This window comes from Typopeltis vanoorti, chromosome 23 (assembly GCF_054136105.1).
Source record: "Typopeltis vanoorti isolate ZY-2024b chromosome 23, IOZ_Tvanoo_1.0, whole genome shotgun sequence".
Classification (NCBI taxonomy): Eukaryota; Metazoa; Arthropoda; class Arachnida; order Uropygi; family Thelyphonidae; genus Typopeltis; species Typopeltis vanoorti.
Window position 1 is genome coordinate 11,698,991 of NC_143571.1, and position 19,805 is coordinate 11,718,795.

The 19,805-nt window shown below is 37.1% G+C and overlaps 1 protein-coding gene across 6 annotated transcripts in view; it reads left to right on the forward strand.

Annotated features, from left to right (window-relative positions):
• fra (neogenin protein frazzled) overlaps nucleotides 1-19,805 on the forward strand; it is a 535,028-nt gene that overhangs the window by 154,733 nt on the left and 360,490 nt on the right. For all 6 annotated transcript variants that reach the window (XM_090412604.1, XM_090412608.1, XM_090412609.1 and 3 more), the window contains exon 2: nucleotides 261-429. In XM_090412604.1, coding sequence (XP_090268730.1) covers nucleotides 261-429 — 169 coding nt within the window. The remainder of the gene's footprint in view (nucleotides 1-260; nucleotides 430-19,805) is intronic.

The window sequence follows — 19,805 nt, forward strand, 5'->3', positions numbered from 1 at the left end:
TGGTGAGTGGTGTCAATGTATCCATTAATGAAACTTTTTAAAGTTATGCTCATCATCTTAGTATACTACTATAATGTACAAAATTTAAAAAGTTTCATTGCAAACTTTTGCAATGAAACACACATGTGCAAAATTGTTCATCTATTTTATGGTTATTTTGGAAAATAAGTTATAAATTTTATATTTAAAATTTAAATTTTATATTCCTTCTGAAAGGTAATATATATTATATATATTTGTCTTACAAAAATATTGTCTAGGTGAAGGAACAGGATTTGCAGACTTTGATTTTACTGTAGAGCCAAGTGATACAGTAGTCGTTAAAGATGGTCCAGCACTTTTGAGTTGTTCAGCAGTCGGTAATCCTACACCTGTTATAGAATGGAAAAGAGAGGGAACAGTTTTACAATTTATAGGTGATAATAGGAGGTACTGTGCAGTTTTCACTTTGAATGTAAATATACAGTAACTTATAATAACATTCCAAAAGACCATAAATTCATATCATAGTTTAGCTTGTTTCATACAATTGTATTAGTAAATTTAGTTTAATCCTTTATCCAAGTGTGTGCAACACAAAGTTTGTGCCTGAAAGTATCTTCAGGACTGGGGCAAAGTCGCCCGGTGTTATACCACTTTACCCCAGTCCTGAAGATACTTTCAGGTGCAAACTTTGTTTGCACACACTTGGATAAAGGATTAAACTAAATTTATTATAGTCTGACCAAGTGAAAAATAAACTTTCAACAATTGTGTTAGTGTTTGCATTGGGATAAATGTTTATTGTTTTCCTCTGTGTGGTCCAAATATATTGGGAAATTCAATATATGTGAAGACTTAACAGTCTAGTATTAAGGTTTATATGCTGTTTTAAACTCATTATTAGATTTAAACTCATCATTATTAATGGAATGAACACAGAACAGAGGAACAACAAAATACAGTTTTATTGGATCCTATTGCCAGTAACACCAGGCTTGACATAGCTAACATTGGTACACAAAAGTCACCACCTAAAAGAAATCTCTCTTACAGCCAGTTGCATATTTTCTATAAATTACCCCACAAAAAAAAATGACTAGGGTAATGCTACTGTCATTATTATTATTATTATTATTACCCAAGACCCCATGGAGTCAAAGACTCATCTAGGAGGTCCTTTTATCATACACACACAGCTCATCATACTGCACTTTAAACACTCAAATTCTCTGCTGACACCACACTCTCAGGCAAGGCATTCCAATCATTTACAACTCTCCATGCAAAAAACCTGCTTCTCACTCCCCTGCTCACACCCCTTTATACAGTTTCCAGGGATAACCTCTGGTTCTCCCCTGATCTCCCACTGTTTTCTGTAGAAACTCTCCAACATTGATCCTATAACAACCCCTTACTAACTTGTAGGTCTCTATCATATCTTCCCTCTTCCTCCTATCTACTAGACTCTGTAAATTGCATCTTCTCAATTTTTCCTCATATTTGACATTCCAGTGGTTAGAAACTACCATAGTCACTCGCCTCTGGACCCTTTCCAACATCTCTTCATCCTTTTGAAAACCAGGTGACCAAATCTGGGTACAGTAATCCATGTGTGGCCTAATCAAAGCCTTATACAATGAAACAAGAATCTCCCTATTTCTACAAGTCAATGTCCTCTGCATCATTCCCAGAAGTCTTTGTGTTGTCTTCACAATTTTGGCAACGTGTCCCCTAAATTTCATATCCTTATCCACTATCACCCCAAGATCTCTTATTTCCTCCACCTCCGACAATGTATCCCCACTAAGCATAAATTCTACATCCCATCTTTGTTTTCCAAATTTTAAAACCTTACATTTTGCAACATTGTACTCACATCCCCATTTCCATGCCCAATCACTCAATTTATTCAAGTCTTCTTGTAAGGCCACAACATCTTCTCTACTCTTCATAGTTCGTTCCAATTTTTCATCATCTGCAAACAACTGAATATCTCCATCCAAATCTTCACCAGTATCATTGATATACAAGTTAAACAGTAGTGGCTCTAAAACAGACTCCTGAGGCACACCACTAGTGACTTTCCTTTTCTGGGATATTGCTCCCTCATACACAACTTGCTGATACCTATCAAATAGCCAGTCTCTGATCCAATGCACTAATCTAATATCCAACCCCATCCGCTCTAATTTGACTATCAACTTATAATGCGGTAATCTATCAAATCTAACATTAATCTATCATTAATGCTAGTGATTATAATTGGAAAATGAATGCATTGTTCAGAGACTTTTTTTTAAAATTTTTATATTGATCCCATACATGAGAGGTGAAGAGGCCTATAAATGCTTCAGTGCTGCTTATGTATGTGTGTGTGTGTGTGGGGAGTGCAGATGAGGACTGAGATAGACATTTATTGATGTTTTTTTTTGAAGAGTTGCAAGTTGTTATTGATTGGGACTACTTCATGAGGAAGGCTGTTCTAGAGGGCAGAGATGTATGATGAATGGAATAAAAGAAGAAGAGGTAGCAGGTTCAGTGTGTGTTTGTAGTTGCACAATAAGGGGATGCTGTGCAACAGCTGAAAGTGAATGAATGATAGTTGCCAACTAACTGGAGCAGTGATCATGGAAATACCTGTAGAATAAACACAGTGCTAAAACGCTGCGTCTATGTGACATAGAGGGTGAAGCAGATCTGTAAGAAAAGGATCATCAATGAGCCTAATGGCTTGCCTCTGGACAGCATCAAGGATTTTAAGGGAAGTTTTAGGTGCACCACACCAAACATGTGACCAGTATTCTAAGCATGGGAAGATCTGGTATTTGTATATAGTTAGAAGTTGGTAGGATGTAAAATAGCCTTTTGAACGAAACTGAATGCCTAGTTTCTTGAATGGTTAAGAGTCTATTGATGTGATGTGTTTATCCAAGAGAGACTAGAGGTAAATGTTACTCCAGCAGAGAGGTCTAATCTTGTCTTGTCTTGTTGATTTGTTTGTTACTGAGAGTAAGGGTAGGTGAGCTGAGATCTGGTTCATGAGAGAGAAGGCAAGTGTTTTGGTGGCATTGAACATGACAAGGATAGTATGAAGATCAATGTATAAGGCACTGGTTGTAGATAATCTTGTGGACTGGGATGTCCAATGTTGCATGGTTTGTCAAATGAGTAGGATGAATGGAGAGTACTATCGTCAGCTGTGGATAGGATTAGTGGTGATTTTGAATAGGTCATTTATGAACAAGAGGATGAGAGTAGCTGATAGAGCCTTGAGGTACTTCAGAATTGATGGGGAAGCTCAAAGAGAGGAAGCCATCTACTACGATTTGCAGAAAACAACCAGAGAGAAAGCTGCCTACCCAATTACAGAGGGTGTCAGAGAGACCAAAGGATGCTAATTTCTTCAAACCCTTCCACGGCATGTGTCCAGTAGTGATGTAAGCTACGAGATTTGCTGTGAATCTTGAATGGCAGAATCAGTACTGGTGGTTTCTGATTAATTGGTGGGCCTCTGAGTAGTGGAGGAGTTGGCTATTGATGACTTTCTCCATTATTTTGGAGACAACTGAGGTGATGGCAACTGGTCGGAAGTTTGATGGTTGACTTCTGTCAGATTTCAATCTGTTGATGACTGATTTGCATATGTTGCATGCTTTGGCATAGACAGAGTATTGAAATTCTTCATCCCCAATTGAAGTTTATGCCTTCAATTGGGAATGAAGGTCTTCAGTATAATTATTCCAGTTTTGTGACCACATGTTTATTAAAGAAAACTGTTTTTAAAACTAAACAAGTACAACACCTGACAAGTTTCGTTAGTCATCAGACTAACATTTTCAGAGGTAAAGAGAACTAAAAGTTTAAAGCACAGACTACTAGAAATTATGAAAATTAGTTCATTTCTTGGTATTCTGAATATCCAAACAGTTCGTTAAAAAAATGAATAACAGATCTATACAACCATTAATGCGTTCTTTAATAAACATGTGGTCACAAAAACCGGAGTAATTATATTGAACTTCTTAACCACAGAAACCTTCGCAGGAATGAAGGTCTTCATCCCAGTGAGAATAATTTCTATAACTCGTTCACACATGTTAGAGTCAGATGAGTGGAAACAATAGTCAGACCAAGGAAAGGAGGAGTAGAAATTCCAGAGGCATCCCAGCATGGTTGAGGGAAGGGCATTCTGTGAGACAGGTGACTTGTATAACATTATGGTCAGAGTTACTGAGAGGAGAGTTGACCTCTACAGTGTATTTGGAAGAAGTATTGGTCAGAAAGGGATCCAGAGTATTTGGAGAGTGAAACAGATTATCAGGAATTCAAGTAGGTAGATGTATGATTTGTGTTAGGTCATTACTCATGGCAAAGACTTCTGCTTCTCATCCAGCTTGGTCAATGATGTTGGAATAGGGGAGCCAGTTGGAATTGTAGATGTTGAGGTAGGTCGCCAGGAAGATGGCCTCACTGTTTGGATAGTTGGATTGTAGATGATCGAGTTTCATGGAAGGGAATGTGAAGAGGTCAGAATGGTTATCAGTGTTTGGAGACTGGTAAATGCAACAAGTGAATGTTATTAAATGGGATCAAGAAAATCTTGAGCCAGAGAATGACAAAAGTAGGGGATTCTAAATTAGCCATTTTCTGGCACTAGGTCAGATTTTACAGAGGTATAGGTGCCATCCTTGCAGCAAAAAGAATCATTAAATGTGTAGTTTGGGCACAGGATGTGGACAGTAAGAGATGTAATTGCAATCTGGGTTTCTGTCAGGAATACTGCAAGTGGTGGTGAATGTCATTTATGTTAATGCCACTGATGTTAGTAAAGTGGATGTGAAAGCAAGTGTTTAGTGAAAAGATTCTGGCTTGATTTGTGTATTGTGTTTGTTTGTGATGTGACTTTTTTTTATGGGATTGATTTATGAGGGAGATTAATTTTTGTCACAGTGTTACTGTTATTGTTTGTAGGAGCCTTCATAAGTTTAATTGTGATTAGCTGGAAAACTATAGTGGGGATGTGCAATGAGAGCTAGGCTTTTTACCATGATGTAGCCTCAACAGTCCCCCACCCCTCTCTCATACCACTACTTGGACTCCCTCTCTAAGTATGACCTGGCAGCAGGATTATGTGGTGGTTGACCAGGAAGCTTCCTGACTCATTACTGACAAGTCAGGCTCATGCTAACTAGCAGCCAGCCTACAGCACCAATGTTTTAACTGATGTACCCTCCCACGGTCCACAAAAAAGCATCTGTTTTCCAAGAGTGATTGGATCAGGAGAACAAGGTGATATTCTGTATATTTTATTTCTGAGTGTGAGATGATTTATGGTATCATATGCTGCAGTTAGGTCTACAAAACTGCTCCTATGGCTAGTTTTTGCTTATAACCATTTTCTGTATATTGAGTGAGGTTGAGAATTTGTGATGTATAGAATTTGCCTGGTCTAAAACCAACCTGCTCAGCAATAAGATGGGGTTCAATTAGGAGTTGTAGCCTATTCAAAATTAATCGTTCATAGAGTTTGAAGACATTGCTGAGTAGTGATATAAGTCTAATTTTTTGCTTTGGTTGCTGGTTTCAGAAAGGCCACCACTTTAGCATGCCTCCAGATAATTGGTATCCTTAGGGTTCTGAGTCAGGTGTTGTATAGTTTTAGGATCCAAAATGTTTGATTTGTTCATTACAGATATCATCAAGGCCTGCAGATTTTCTAGGTTTATGGCAGCATTGAGTTCAGTGATGGTGAAATCTGAGTTAATCATATTTTGTTCCTAACTTGGGGTTCTAAGTATCTGATTTTTTTGGGTGCTTTTTAGAGAATTTTCCATTCTGCAGCAACTGGTGAGCAATTTAATTAGCTGTTCCCTGTGGATTCTTATATGGCATAGTAAAATCCTTCCAAATTCTGTTGATAAAGTTCCATACCCTTCTGCTACTATGGGTCATATCAAGGGCTTCTATTTCTTTTTTTCCATGAGGACTGCCTTTCCTCTACCATCTTGGAGTATAATTTTTCTCCTGTTTGGATAGTCTCTTGTGAGAAGGGGTTGTAAGTAATTAGCATACTGGGCTTGTATGTCACTGGAAAGGCCTGGAATGTAGTTTGTGAAGCATCCTCAGGGGATGTGTTTGGTGGAGATTTTTCTCAATATTTTTATGAATTTAGGATATTCTTGAGGGTTTGAGGGACTGGTTCTATGGAGCGGTCAAGATCTTCCATGAAACCCTTCCAATTGGCTTTTTTGAAATTAAATCATCATCTGTAAGGAACTGTGTTAGGCATAATGGCTGGGTTGAATTAAAGGTTATAGGTCTATGTTGAGTATGTGGAATGGGATTTAAAACCTTTTTAACACAAACATTGGATATTTTTGAGCTAACAAATATGAGGTCAGGGCTATAGCCTTGCCTCCATCTGCCACTGTTGAAAGATGCAGGGAGTTTTGGATTATGTATCACAGTTAAAGAAAGGTTTTCAGCCCATTTTTCAACAAGTTCTCCATCTTCGTTGGAATTTGTGTAACCTAATACTATAGCTGTTAAAGTCACCTAATACAACATTAGTCATGTATGCATTATTATTGAGGAGGATGTCATGGAATAAGAAAGCTTCTTCTGGAAATTTATAAACTGAGGTGATTGAGATATTTTTAAATGTGATTCTAATAATCTCAATGTTTCTGTTGTTCATGGAGTCAGTGGACGATGGAATTAAGTTTTCTTTTTTAAAATATTGCACTACCATATTTATCATAGGGTATCTCTTTTGCGTTTCATGCCATGGATGTAAGGTTTTGCGGCACCTTCCCCTCTGTGAGTTTCTTGTAGGCAGAGTACATCACAGTCATTATCTCTGCAAATATTTGCAATGAGATCTTTCTTGACACTGGAGAAACCTTCAATATTAAATGATATTAATTTTAGGCCTGGCCCCAGGGGAGATCCTTTTGGGCAGGAATTTGAGAGCATCTTAGTTCGATCACTTGCGTTTGGTTGATAGCAGCTTTAGCTTCCCCTAATGGATACTAACAGGATGCAGGAATGAGAACTTAGCAGCTGCGTACACCCCCCCTCCACATTCCAGTGAAAAGCATCCATCGACAAGGACCCCCCCCCCCTCGGACCATGCCAGAGAACACTTTCCCTGGAGACTCAAATTGCTCTCTCAAGGCAAACCCCCCAAAATTTAAGACCCCTGAAGCAAAATTCTGGAAGAAACCTTAAGACAGCAAAAACTCTCATTGAGCACTAAGGAACTTGAAATGTCAGAGAAATGTATATTTCGTAAGCAAACTCTCAGTTGGTGCGTAAAAGTAATTACTAAAATAAATAGCCAAAAGGCTTTGTTCAGTGATACAAAATTACATAAGCAAAGTGGATATTAGATCCAGTGTTATTTCAAAGCTGAATGTGTTCCCGCTAGCTCTCTGATCAACTTATGAAACTTTCATAGTTACTATATTTGGCTGTGAAATAATGCTGGATCTAATGTCCACTTTGCTTATGTAATAAGACAGAAGTAATGCAATTACTATTACTATTTGGGGCACCTCAGAAACAATAGCTAGAACTCTAAAAAAATGTAACCTCTGTACTGCTTTCAAACCAATCTGAAACTGGCTGCTCCTATCTGCTACCCTAAGGATTCTACTCCCCCCTTTCTCTGTTCCAGGTGTTTACAGGGTTTCTTGTTTTTGCAAATTATCTTATTATGGTCCGACTGGAAGATCTACCACATCTGCTTAGAAGAATACAAGAAATACTTCTGCACCATAACTATGGCTGTTGGTTTAGCTGACTGATTTGGCCTGTGCAGAATCAAATGGGAAAAAACTACTATGATTCATCACAACACATATAAACTTGAATTACTTTTCTTAGAATCAGCTACAGATTTGTTAAACCAGCTTAATCTTAATAAATATGGTTGTGTTGAACTTTCCAAGATTTGAGAAGCTTTAATTCTTAGGCCTCCTGTCCAATAGCTAAGGCTAGCCAACGGCATCCATAGAGGGCACCCCTCATAGGACTTTATGCTTTTGGTCTAATTTTTTCTATTTATTGTTTTTGAGTGTTTTTGTGCGTGCTTTTGCAATCTTGAGATTATATCCCTGATGATGATGTCTCTTTGGAAGAAATAAAATATAGGATCCAATAAATTTATATTTTATTGTTCCTCTGTGCTATATTCATTTCATTAAATGTAGTAATGAATATGTGTGACTTTGTTATGTGCAATGTGTACATAAGATATTTGTTAGCTAGAGTGAGATTTTTGTGACTGGAGACTGGAGATTGTGAAGGAATATGTCAACAGTGTTTTTGAGAGTACTGAAAGTGTGTGTGTGTGTGTGTGTGTGTGTGTGTGTGTGTGTGTGTGTGTGTGTGTGTGTGTGTGTGTGTGTGTGTGTGTGTGTGTTTGCTGGAAGCAAGACTTTAGTTTTGATGATGATGATAAAGTGCATGAAAATGAGTATAAAAAAGTGTGAGCTTTGACTAAGCAGGGAAATATGTGGAACTCTAAGGTAAGTTGATTATAATAAACTGAGAAGACAGTTTGGAGGTGCCTTAGCATGACTGCATTGTAGATAGAGGAATGCATGATGAATGTAAAGTTGTCAAAGGGTGTCTGAAGGAAGTTATATCTGACTGCATCTCCAGAGTTAGAAGAATGAACTACATAGGAATTAAATGGATGAATAGTACTTTAAAGGAACAGCTGCATCAAAAGAGAATGTTGAGGATCACATATCATGAAAAGAGTCATTGTCATATATATATAAAGGGTGGACAAGGAAAGTGATGGCCATGTTGAGGAAGGTAAAATCAGATTATTAAAAGAAGTTAGCTGAACGGTCAAAGGGAAATATGAAAGAATTTTATCACTGTAGTAACTAAAAGGAAGAAATAACCATGGAAGAGTAAACTTAATGAATATAGATGGTAGAAAAATATCTAATCCACTAAAAATAAAGTTCTTGGTGAGGTATACATTCCAGGCAAGTCCATTAACTACTCATTCTGAATCCCATGGGGAAACAGAATGAGTAGAGTAGAGGTTAACGAATTAGGTGAATGATTCTCATTGTGCTGTATGAGACCACCATGATGTGCATTCATATCACGGTGGTCCCCATTAATCTGACTCTTAGCTCATAGTTTATTTTATTCGTGTGGGATACAAATGTGCTATAAGTTTCTACCTGCTTTCTTGTAGATGAGATTGTCATTAAAAAAATAGCTACTTATGGCGTGTACTCCTCTCAGCCATCTCTGTTATATACCCAAACACTTCAAACACTTGGGTATATAGGAGAGATGGTTAAGAGGGCTCAGAGAGAGAGAGAAAGAAAGCAGACCACAAGGTGCTTACTGAACAAAGAATAGCAGTGGTATTGGTGTTGATAATTTGTAATATTATAAAGGAGTGAAGAAACCGTCATTATCATGGCATATATATTTGGGGTATACCAGTGAGGAGCATATTGCAACCGAATATTTTTTGTAAATAGTGAATTTAACACATGATTACATATGTAAAAATGTCAGATATTTTTCAACATTAGTACAGAAGTACAATGGCTTTCTCCTCATGAAAGGCCATTTCAGTAATTACCACCATCTACAGTATCACTCAACATTGTCATAGGAGGTATTTACTAGAAAAGTGTGTGTATTGAATCTCTGTCTTCTAGTGTTATTGAACTTTTAAGTTTGATTCCATTTCTTTCAACTGCAAACAATATTCTTCTAATTAGTTAACTAATCAGTTGGAAAGATTCATTTGGTTTGGGAAGTGAACTCTCAAAATTAGAATTAATCTTTTGCTTTTTTGCTGTTATAACAGTTTTGTATTGACATTTCAGAGAAAATATCTCCCCCCCCCCCCCCACCAAGTCTCTTAGTTTTGAAACTGACAATGTGTGTTTTATGTGACTCTACGAAAAGTTATAAACTTATAGTACATTAGTACTGCGGATAGGCTGTTTTTAAATTTATTTTTTACATTTCTTAGTTCAGTTGTTTATTTTTTATATATATAATCTGGAAACCTTGTTTCAGAGAACGGACACGGAACTTTTTCAGCTACTCCAGAGTTCCAGTAAATGAGGCAGTAGTTTCACACAAGGCAGTGAAATTCACCTTTCACAAGAATGAAATTTCTTGTCTGTTATAATTTAATTGAAGATTTAAAATTCAGAGGCAAGTGACCAAGATGGTGAGTGGTCTGTGGAATGTTCCCTATGAAGATAGATTGAGGATGTGTGGATTGCAGAAGTTGGTTGATAGGAGGAAAGAGGAGACATGATAGAAACATTTAAGTTGCTTAAAGGTTTTTTATGGGATTGATGCAGGGGAAATGTTTCAGCACTTGGCTGGAGTGGCCAGAACAAGGGTTCATCCATGGAAGTTGAATAAAGGTGTGGTTAGTAGGGGTGCGAGGACTAGATTTTTTGCTTGGAGAGTTGTAAAAGGTTTAGTATTTTCAAGAAAGATAAAGAAGATAGGATGTGGGGGAGGGATAATAATAGTGGATGCATTGCAGCCAAAAAGGATAGGAAATAGGTAGGAGGGTGGCTGTTCATTTAAAGCATTAGATCAAGGCCAGTAAGACAAAATATACAATGTTGGTTGTTGCTATAGGCTAGGGAGTTCCACAGATGATCTGGTAGACTTGCTTCATCAAATTAGTACAATTAGTTCAGGTTGAGTGACTATTATAGGGGACTTCAACTATGGAGATATAAACTATGGAGATATATTGTTATTGTACATTTGCAGTACAAGCACATGAAACGTAAGTTATTATATATATATATATATATAAAGAAAGAATTAAAAACATAAAAGATGTTTAATAACAATTTAATGTGATGGATGTGTTTCAGTATTGCTACACAAAAAAAAGTCAATATCAGGTGAAATATTTGAAACTGCAATTCTTAGATTTCTGCTTTGAAATGAAACTTATACGAATAAGCATATATTTACTAATATTCATTAAGCGCCGAAATACGCAGGAAGCACAATTTGTGAACCCACAACAATGTGTGATTTTTTCCATTAAAATATAAAAAATAACAAAAAAGAAATAATAAATAATAAAAATTAAATATGTTTCTTTTAAGATAAAAAAATCTATTTAGTCTTAAAAGATTTTAAATTTGTTTTCATTATTTCACGACCCCCTCAACAAAACCTACAGCCCACAAGGGGGCCATGGCCCACAGTTTGGGAAGCGCTGATCTAGAGGAAGCAGTATTAAATTGTATATATACATAAGGTAAGGAGGGTTAATCAGTTAGGAGTTAGATGGATGAGTAATATCATTAAGCAAGAGCTGCAGAAGAGGAAAATGCTGTGGAGGGTATATAAAGACAAAGGTGACCAGCAGGGCAAGAAAGGCAAAATCAGATTATGAGAAGAATCTAGCCAAGCAGACCAAAGGAAATCCTAAAGAGTTCTTTCATTATATGTGGTAAGTAAGAGGAATAATGACTATCGAAGATTAACCTTAATGAGCAATGATGGTCATGAGGTGACAAAAGCAGATAAATTGGTTGAGTTACTGAGTGACCACCTTGCTAGGGTATATCATCCTAACGAGGTTACTGCTTTAACATATGTGACAGACACTAATGCAGGAACAGAGGTGCATGAATTAGAGATTCTTAGGATATTGCAGAATCTCAATGTAAATACATCTGTGGGATTAGATGGAATATTAGCTCGGGTTTTGCAAGAATATGCAAAGTAACTGACAATACCTCTGACTAGACTCTTTAATTTAAATCTCAGCTCTGGTAGAGTTCCAAGGGAAAGGAAAGAGGACAAAATAATTCCCCTCCATAAGGGAGGGGATCTAAGACTGCAATAACAAATTATAGACCAATCAGTATCTCAAACTGATTAAATTACTGGAAAAATTAGTCAAAAGGAGAATTCAAGAATGGGTGGATAAAAATATAATACTGTATTGAGGGTCAGTATGACTTTGTGAAGGGTCGGCCATGCCTTAGTAATTTGCTAATATTTTATAATAGAGTAACAGCAGAGTTGAATAAAGGAAATGGCTAAATGACATCTGCTGGATTTTGCAAAGGCATTTGACAGATTACCAAATGGAACTCTGTTATGCAAATTAGAACAAATGGGAATGGATATGACACTGATTAAATGGATAAGAGGGTGGCTGCTGGACAGATATCAAAAAGTGGTATGTGGAGGCAGATTCAAGACGAAAAAAGGTGACTAGCGATGTTCTGCCTGCAGCATTCTGTGCTAGGGCCATTGCTGTTTAATTTGTACTTAAATGATATAGAGTACCTCCTAAGGTACTCTACCAACTCCATAGCTCAATTAGTATAGACAAAGGCCTTTGGTCGGAAAGACCTGGTTTCAATTCCTATCCATGATATGAGGAATCTTTATCTGTTCTCTTTCAACTAAAGATGAGTTAGCCGATCACATATGGAGGTAAAGGGTTTTTTCACCCACGAACTCTAGTTTTTCGTCCCTCAGAACAGGCAAACTGGCCCTGTGAATGCAGCAGAGGAGTGACAAGCTGGCTTCATCCCTCAATAGTGGACTCTACTCATTCTAAGGGATGAATGAGAAGGAAAGGAAGGAAATGATATAGGAAATATTCAGTTGTTTGCTGATGATGCAACATTAGGTAGAGTTATAGTTAATCGAGGCAATGGAGCTTACAGGATGATTTAAATAGCTGTCAGTATGGACAAAGATGATGGGATGTCAGTTTAATATGGAGAAATGTAAAGTTATGCATTTTGGGATAAATAGATTACAAGCTGTGTATCTCATTGATGGCACTGTATTCCGGGAAATAGATGAAGATAGAGATTTAGGTATGGTGGTAGACAGAGAGTTAAAATTTAGAGGACACATTGCTAAGGTAGCCCCATAAGATTACTTGTCTATTTAAGAACACATTAACAAGTAGAGATAAGGAAGTCGTTTTTCCTCTTTATAAGGCTTTGATTTATCCACATTTGGATTACTGTGCTCAAGTCTGGTCTCCTGAGTTTCTTGGTGATAAGGAAGTGGTGGAGAAGATTCAGAGGCAAATGACAGATGGTGAGTGGTTTGTGGAATTGTCCCTATGAAGATAGATTGAGGGTGTGTGTGTGTGGATCGCAGAAGTTGGTTGATAGGAGAAAAAGAGTTGATATGATAGAAACATTTAAGTTGCTTAAAGGGTTTTCTAGGATTGATGCAGGGGAGGCCCCTGCATCAATCCTATAAATCCTATAATGTTCTGGCCCCTCTAGCCAAGTGCTTTCAGCACTTGGCTGGAGGGACCAGAACAAGGGGTCATCCTGAAAGTTGAATAAAGGTTTGGTTAATAGGGGGTGTGAGGACTAGATTTTTTGCTTGGAGAGTTGTGAATGAGTGGAATGGGTTGCCAGAGTTAGCCATGAGTGCTTTATCTGTTAATGTGTTCAAGGACAAATATGATAGGTTGTGTGGATAGGTTGGGTCTCCCGGGATGAATCTTTGGACTCCATGGAGGTACCCGTACAACAGCAACAATAATAATAATTTATTAAGCTCCTTAATTGAGTTTAAAGTTTGACTTTGTATGGATCTGGATTTGCTGCTGTTTCATTTCAGTAGGTTTTGCAGAAACTGGAGGAATGCCAGTACATTTGAGTATTTGGTAATTTTTTTTCCTCTTTAAATATTAGAATTCTGTCTATTTGACTTTTGGTAAGACACTTTGAGTGGTTATCATAGTGAGCGAGTTTGTGCCACCCCTATAGCACTTCATGGTGTAAACAACAGAAAGAGAAAAAAAAATTTAGTTTAATTTAGTAATATTTTGCAGGTTTTCTACCCAACATCTTCAGAATACAAGTTATAACTGTGACAAGCATACAGGCACTCAACTAAATCATTAGAAATAATTCAAATTGTGACTGAAACAAAACGAATGGCCTAACATGGTATCCTCTGTGACCAGATGAACACAAAATTAATTTGGAGAAGTCATGCTATCTGGTCTCAGAATAACCATCTCTCAGATCTTTGGCAAATAAATGCACCCATGCTTGTCGAGGTTGGTGGAGTGCTTCATAGTTAATGCTGTTTCTAAAAATAGTTCCTCTGACATATAGTGAATTCTATGTAATACTGATGTCTTCTTCCATTTAATCATACATCAGGAGTATCCAGAGCATGGTTTGCCAGTCCCAACTTGCCATAAAGATGTATTGTGTTCTTCAAGGCAGATGTTAACTGTAACTTGATCTTTTGGAGAACAGATGAAGGTAGCTAGTTAGTAGTTTGAAAGTAGCATGGAGTTCATATTTGAAGAAAACTTTGATTTTTTTCCAGTTGAAGGCTGCATGCTCCATCATGCTACCAACTGGGGTATGGAGGCATATCAAATATGAGATCCTATAATCTTTTTTGTATCTGTTCAGCTTTTTATTTTCCATCAAGCTCTTCACAGGAGTAATAAATGGAACTCGTTGTTTTTAGTATTACAAAAGTCATCCATGCCAGTCCACTCAGTGCCTCTGAGCGTGTCAGATGGCTAGTTAAGCAATAAAAATAATAGACAAAAAAAAAACCCTTTTAGTAGAAGGATTACAGCTATTATTTAATACTGCAGAAAAAAAATTATAAATGTTTGTTTTTTTGAGTTATCTTCACAACCTTTGTAGTATATCCTCTGAATGTCAAATTTCTGTCTACAATCATCCTAAATCCCTTGCTTCTTCCAGTTCAAACTCCACCAATGATCATATGGATGAAGCATCTCATCTGAAGATACCAAATTTCAAAATCTTACATTTAGTTGCATTAAACTGATATCCTGTTCATTTCCTTGCCTTTCTAGCTTATTCTAATCCTCTTGAAGAGCCAGAACATCAGCACTATTACTAATAACCCTCCTAAGTCTTACATAATCATCTGCAAATAGTGAATACGAGGGTTGTTTGAAAAGTTTGGTAAATTTTTAATAGACAGCGACACAATTTGTTCATTCATACCAGTGTCTGCATGTATCATCTTTTTAATGACCTCTGGCAAACATTTAAAATGACCAGGTTCGCATTTTTCATAAAAATGGAGCAAAATGAGTTTTGTGCAGTGATAAAACACTTTTATTTGAAGACGTGGACGGCCATGCAGATCAAAGCCAAGTTAGATGCAGTTCATGGGGACTCTGCACCAGCATTAAAGACTATTTATTTTTTGATAAATGAGTTGAAACGTGGTCGTAAGTCCATTGAAGATGAAGTGCACTCCGGATGCTTGACTGAGGTCACTATGAAGGAAATGATTGACAAAATTCATGGTATCATTATGGAAGACCACCAAGTGAAAATGTGCGAGTTTGCTTAGATTGTAGGCATCTCAACTGAAGTGTATAATATCCTTCATGAAAAATTGCACATGAAAAAGATGGGTGAGTGATGAGTGCCACAATTGTTGACTGTCAATCAAAAACGCATGCGAAAGACATTTCAATGCAGTGTTTGGCAATATTTAATTGCAATTTACAGAATTTTTTGCATTGATTTGTTACTGTAGATGAAACTTGGATCCACCACTACACATCTGAGTCCAAGCAGCAGGCAGAACAGTGGATAATGCCCAGTGAAAGAGCACCGAAAAAAGTAAAGACCGTTTTGTCAACTGGAAGGTGATGGCCACTGTTTTTTGGGATTCCCAAGGAATTATCATGATAGACTATTTGGAAAAGGGAAAGACAATAACAGGAGTTATTATGCATCATTGTTCGGCTGTTTAAAAGAAGAACTGAAGAAAAAATGGCCAAGATTGGTGCACCAAAAAGTGCTCTTTCATCAAGACAATGCACCATCCCATACATCGGCTGTTGCAATGGCAAAATTGCATGAATTGAGGTTCAAATTGGTTCCACATCCACCATATTCTCCTGACTTGCCCCATGTGACTTTTTGTTCCCAAACTTAAAAATTTGGCTCAGTGGGAAAGCATTTTCTTAGAACAGGGATGTCATCAAGGCTGTCAATTACTATTTTACACAATTTGACGAATCCTACTTTTTAGATGGGATGAAAAAATTGGGAACTTGCTGGACCAAATTCCATCTAGTCACCCCCCCCCCCCACCAACTTACTACCATCTATTGTACTCAATACTAGATTCTCTTGATTCACTTCTAATTTTTCACTTCTCCTTTTCCCTTTAGGATTAATGCCTGCTTTACCAGGATGAACCACTCTAATGAAGTGATCATTAAGCTGCTCAACTATGTCATCAGCATTAATCACCCAAGTTCTCTCTCTCCACCCAGCATGGGGATCCATCCATAATATTTTTTTTTATTTTTCTTCATACTGGTGACATTACAAAAATAAAATTCCTTGTAATGCCTCTTGGATTGCAGTGCTAGTCTCCACTTGTTTTCTAATTTTTCTCTCCTTTCTCTTTAATTTCTAAGTCTTCCTAGTAACCTCCAAAATATTTTGCTGTCTTTGTGATATTTATCTTCTATATTCTTCCCAAAGGCTTCTATTATTATTATAATTATTATTCAGGCCTCTATGGAGTCAAAAGACTCATCGTGTGAGGTCCTTTCTAAGAAAAGAAACACAAGTCTCAAGACTCATCGAGGGAGGTCCCTCCTAGGAAACACAAAGTCTGTCATACCACTCCTTAAATACATTGACCGTTTTTGCTCTCACTACTCCATCAGGCAATGCATTCCATGGTTCAACTACCCTCCATGCAAAGAAACCACTCCTCATCCTCTTTGTCACAGTTTCCGTTCGTAACTTCCAGGGATGTTACTGTCATGACTCCTTCCCACTGTTCAACTAAGCGAAAGAACTCCCCAGTGTCAACCCTGTAACCACCTCTCAACAGTTTAAAAGTCTCAATCATATCACCCCTCCTTCTTCTATCCACCAAACTCCCTCAGCTGATCCTCATAACTAACATTGTACAGTCCAAACACCATCTTTGTTATCCGCTTTTGTACCCTTTCCACAGTTAATTTAACCCATTCAAATCCTGGGGACCAGATCTGAGAACAATAGTCTAAGTGTGGTCTGATCAGAGTCTTATACAATGGAATGATAACCATTTTATCTCTGCAGTGTCCTTCTCATTATTGCAGCAATCCACACATCCTGAGAATACCGCTCACATGATTTGAGGTGGTGGACATTAACCTTCTCAAAAAATTATTAATGCTGTCCAGAGGAGTGCAGTTCGGCTCATAGGTGATCCTTCTCTTGCAAATTTATTTCAAACTTTATCTTACAGATGCAATATTTTGACTCTATGTCTCTTCTAGAGGTACTTCAATTGTCATTGCTCCACTGAACTGGCAACCATCATTCTTCAACTTTCTGTTGCACTTGCTAATACAAGAACAGCAGTTGCTCAGCATCTCTTTACTGTACAACTGCAGAAACACTGAATCTGCTTCTCCTCCTTCTCTTTTATTCTGTTCATCTCTTTCCTCTGGAACAGGCTTCCTCGTGAAGTATTCCCAAACAGCTACAACCTGCAGTAGCTCTTCAAAAAAAAAAATAAATAAATAAAATAAGATAAATAATAAATAAATAAACTTCTATCTCAATCCTCACTTGCACCCCCACATGGCACTGATGTGTTTATACATTCTTCAGCCTCTGAAGTATAGGATAGATATAATATATATATATATATATATATATTTTTTTTTTTTTTTTTTTCAGCCTACATGGAGTACTATTTAGTTGGCTAAGTCCAAAATTGCAAGTTCATCCTCATTTGTTCAGCATTTAGCTGGATAGTAAATTTTGCACATTCCTTATATGCTATTAGGAGGTTTACTGCCAGTTTTAACCATTGTGAAAAGTTTGACTAAAATGGCATTCATCATTTTTTAATTTACTGGTTATACTGATCATTATGGTTTTAACATATGCTACTGTTAGTCCAATTCACAAATTTATTTGATATAACAGAAATCTGCAAGTTTAAGCTAAGCTTAACATATCACAGCATCACTGTATTCACATATGAATCTTAATTGAAAGTTTTTCACTTGGTTATACTATAAATTAAAGATACCAAGAAATTACATACTTGGTTTAATCCTTTATCCAAGTATATAATTTCTTGGTATCTTTAATTTATATAAATCTTAAAAAATTTTCAAAAATTTCTACTTGACTAAATTAATTCTTTTTATCCCATCCATTCCCATTTTCCCTGTGTCAGACTCAACAGCCTGTCATGAGCAAGTAACTTTCTTCTTTTTTGAAAACCTACTTAATGTTACCTTCTCCTCTACTCCTGAACAGTTAATCCTGTCTGCATTGTGTGTTATGGTTGTCAGTTGTGTGTGTGTGTACTTTTTGCTGGTTTGCCTCTTGTTTTGCCAATTTTCCACCAACAATAAACATCTTAATATTTATCCCATAGTTCATTTGCTACATCATTAATATATAATTTCATAGCAATAGCCTGTGCACAGAGAACTGTGGCACACTGCTACTCACAGACCTTCTCCTGTACTCCTGAATAAACTTCTGTCTGATACTCTCTCTCTCTCTCTCTCTCTCTCTCTCTCTCTCTCTATCAGTTGCCTTCTTATCTACTTCACCAACTTCATACCCATTTCCATGTGCTGCAGTTTATGTAACAGAAGTCTGTGTGGTATTCTGTCAAAACTTTTGATTTCACTATCACTGCGTAGTTATTACCTTTATCCAACTCAACTATCACATTATTATAAAAATTGAATAAGTTATTAAAGCTTAACCTATCCTTCACAAAACCATGCTGCCCTCCATATAGTATCCCATTATTGCTCACCCATTCCAGGATTTTTCCCCTTAACCAACTTCTCCAATACATTGACCACCACTCCTAAGATTCTGATGGGTCAATAATTTGCTATCTCAGTTCTAGAAACCTCTTTTATGCAATGGAACTATTTTGACCTCTTTCCATGAGACCCACCTAGAGCTGAGGTTAAAATTACACAGTCTGGTCAAAGACACCGTCAATTGCCTAGTGGAGTCTCTTACTACTCAAGGTAATATTCCATCTAATCCCATATCTGTATTCACACCAAGGTTTTGTAATATCTATGAACCTCCAGTTCATCTGCCAGTGTTTTTACATCAGTGCCTGCCACTCTTGTGGCAGGGGTTGATGGGGGTATCATCCAGATGATACCCCTTACAAAGTGATCATTTAGTAATTAAACTATTTTATCCACTTCAGTTACCTTCTTACCCTTCTTACCTTCTTACCATCATGATTTGTGAAAATTATTTTACCATAACCATTATTCTTTTACTTTAGAATTCCTTTGGCTTGCACCAGCTAATTTCCTCTTATGTTCTGATTTTGTGTTCCTTGCCATACTGATTGTCCATGTGCTTGCTGATCACATTTATCTGTAAATTATCTTCACAAAGTTCTTCTTCCCCCCCCCCCAGCTTCTGCTTAATGATGCTATTCATCCATTTAATTCCAACTTATTTATCCCCCTTATTTTAGGCATGCAGTCTTCTATTGCTTTCTTCAGACACTCTTTACCACCTCCCATACACTATCAACATCCAACACTTACAGTTTTTCATGTTATGACACTGTTCTAAGCAGTCTCCTGAGTTCGTCATAATTGCAAGTTCTGTAATTTCATATATAATCTTTTTTAGCTGAAAATTCCACACATTTAGCCACCTCCCTCTCAGGTCAAGACCACATGATCACTTTCATGGATTGGCACCATGAAAGTGATTGGCAGCAATGTAGTCATCTTGGTTACAAATCCTCTAATGCAGTTACCAGAT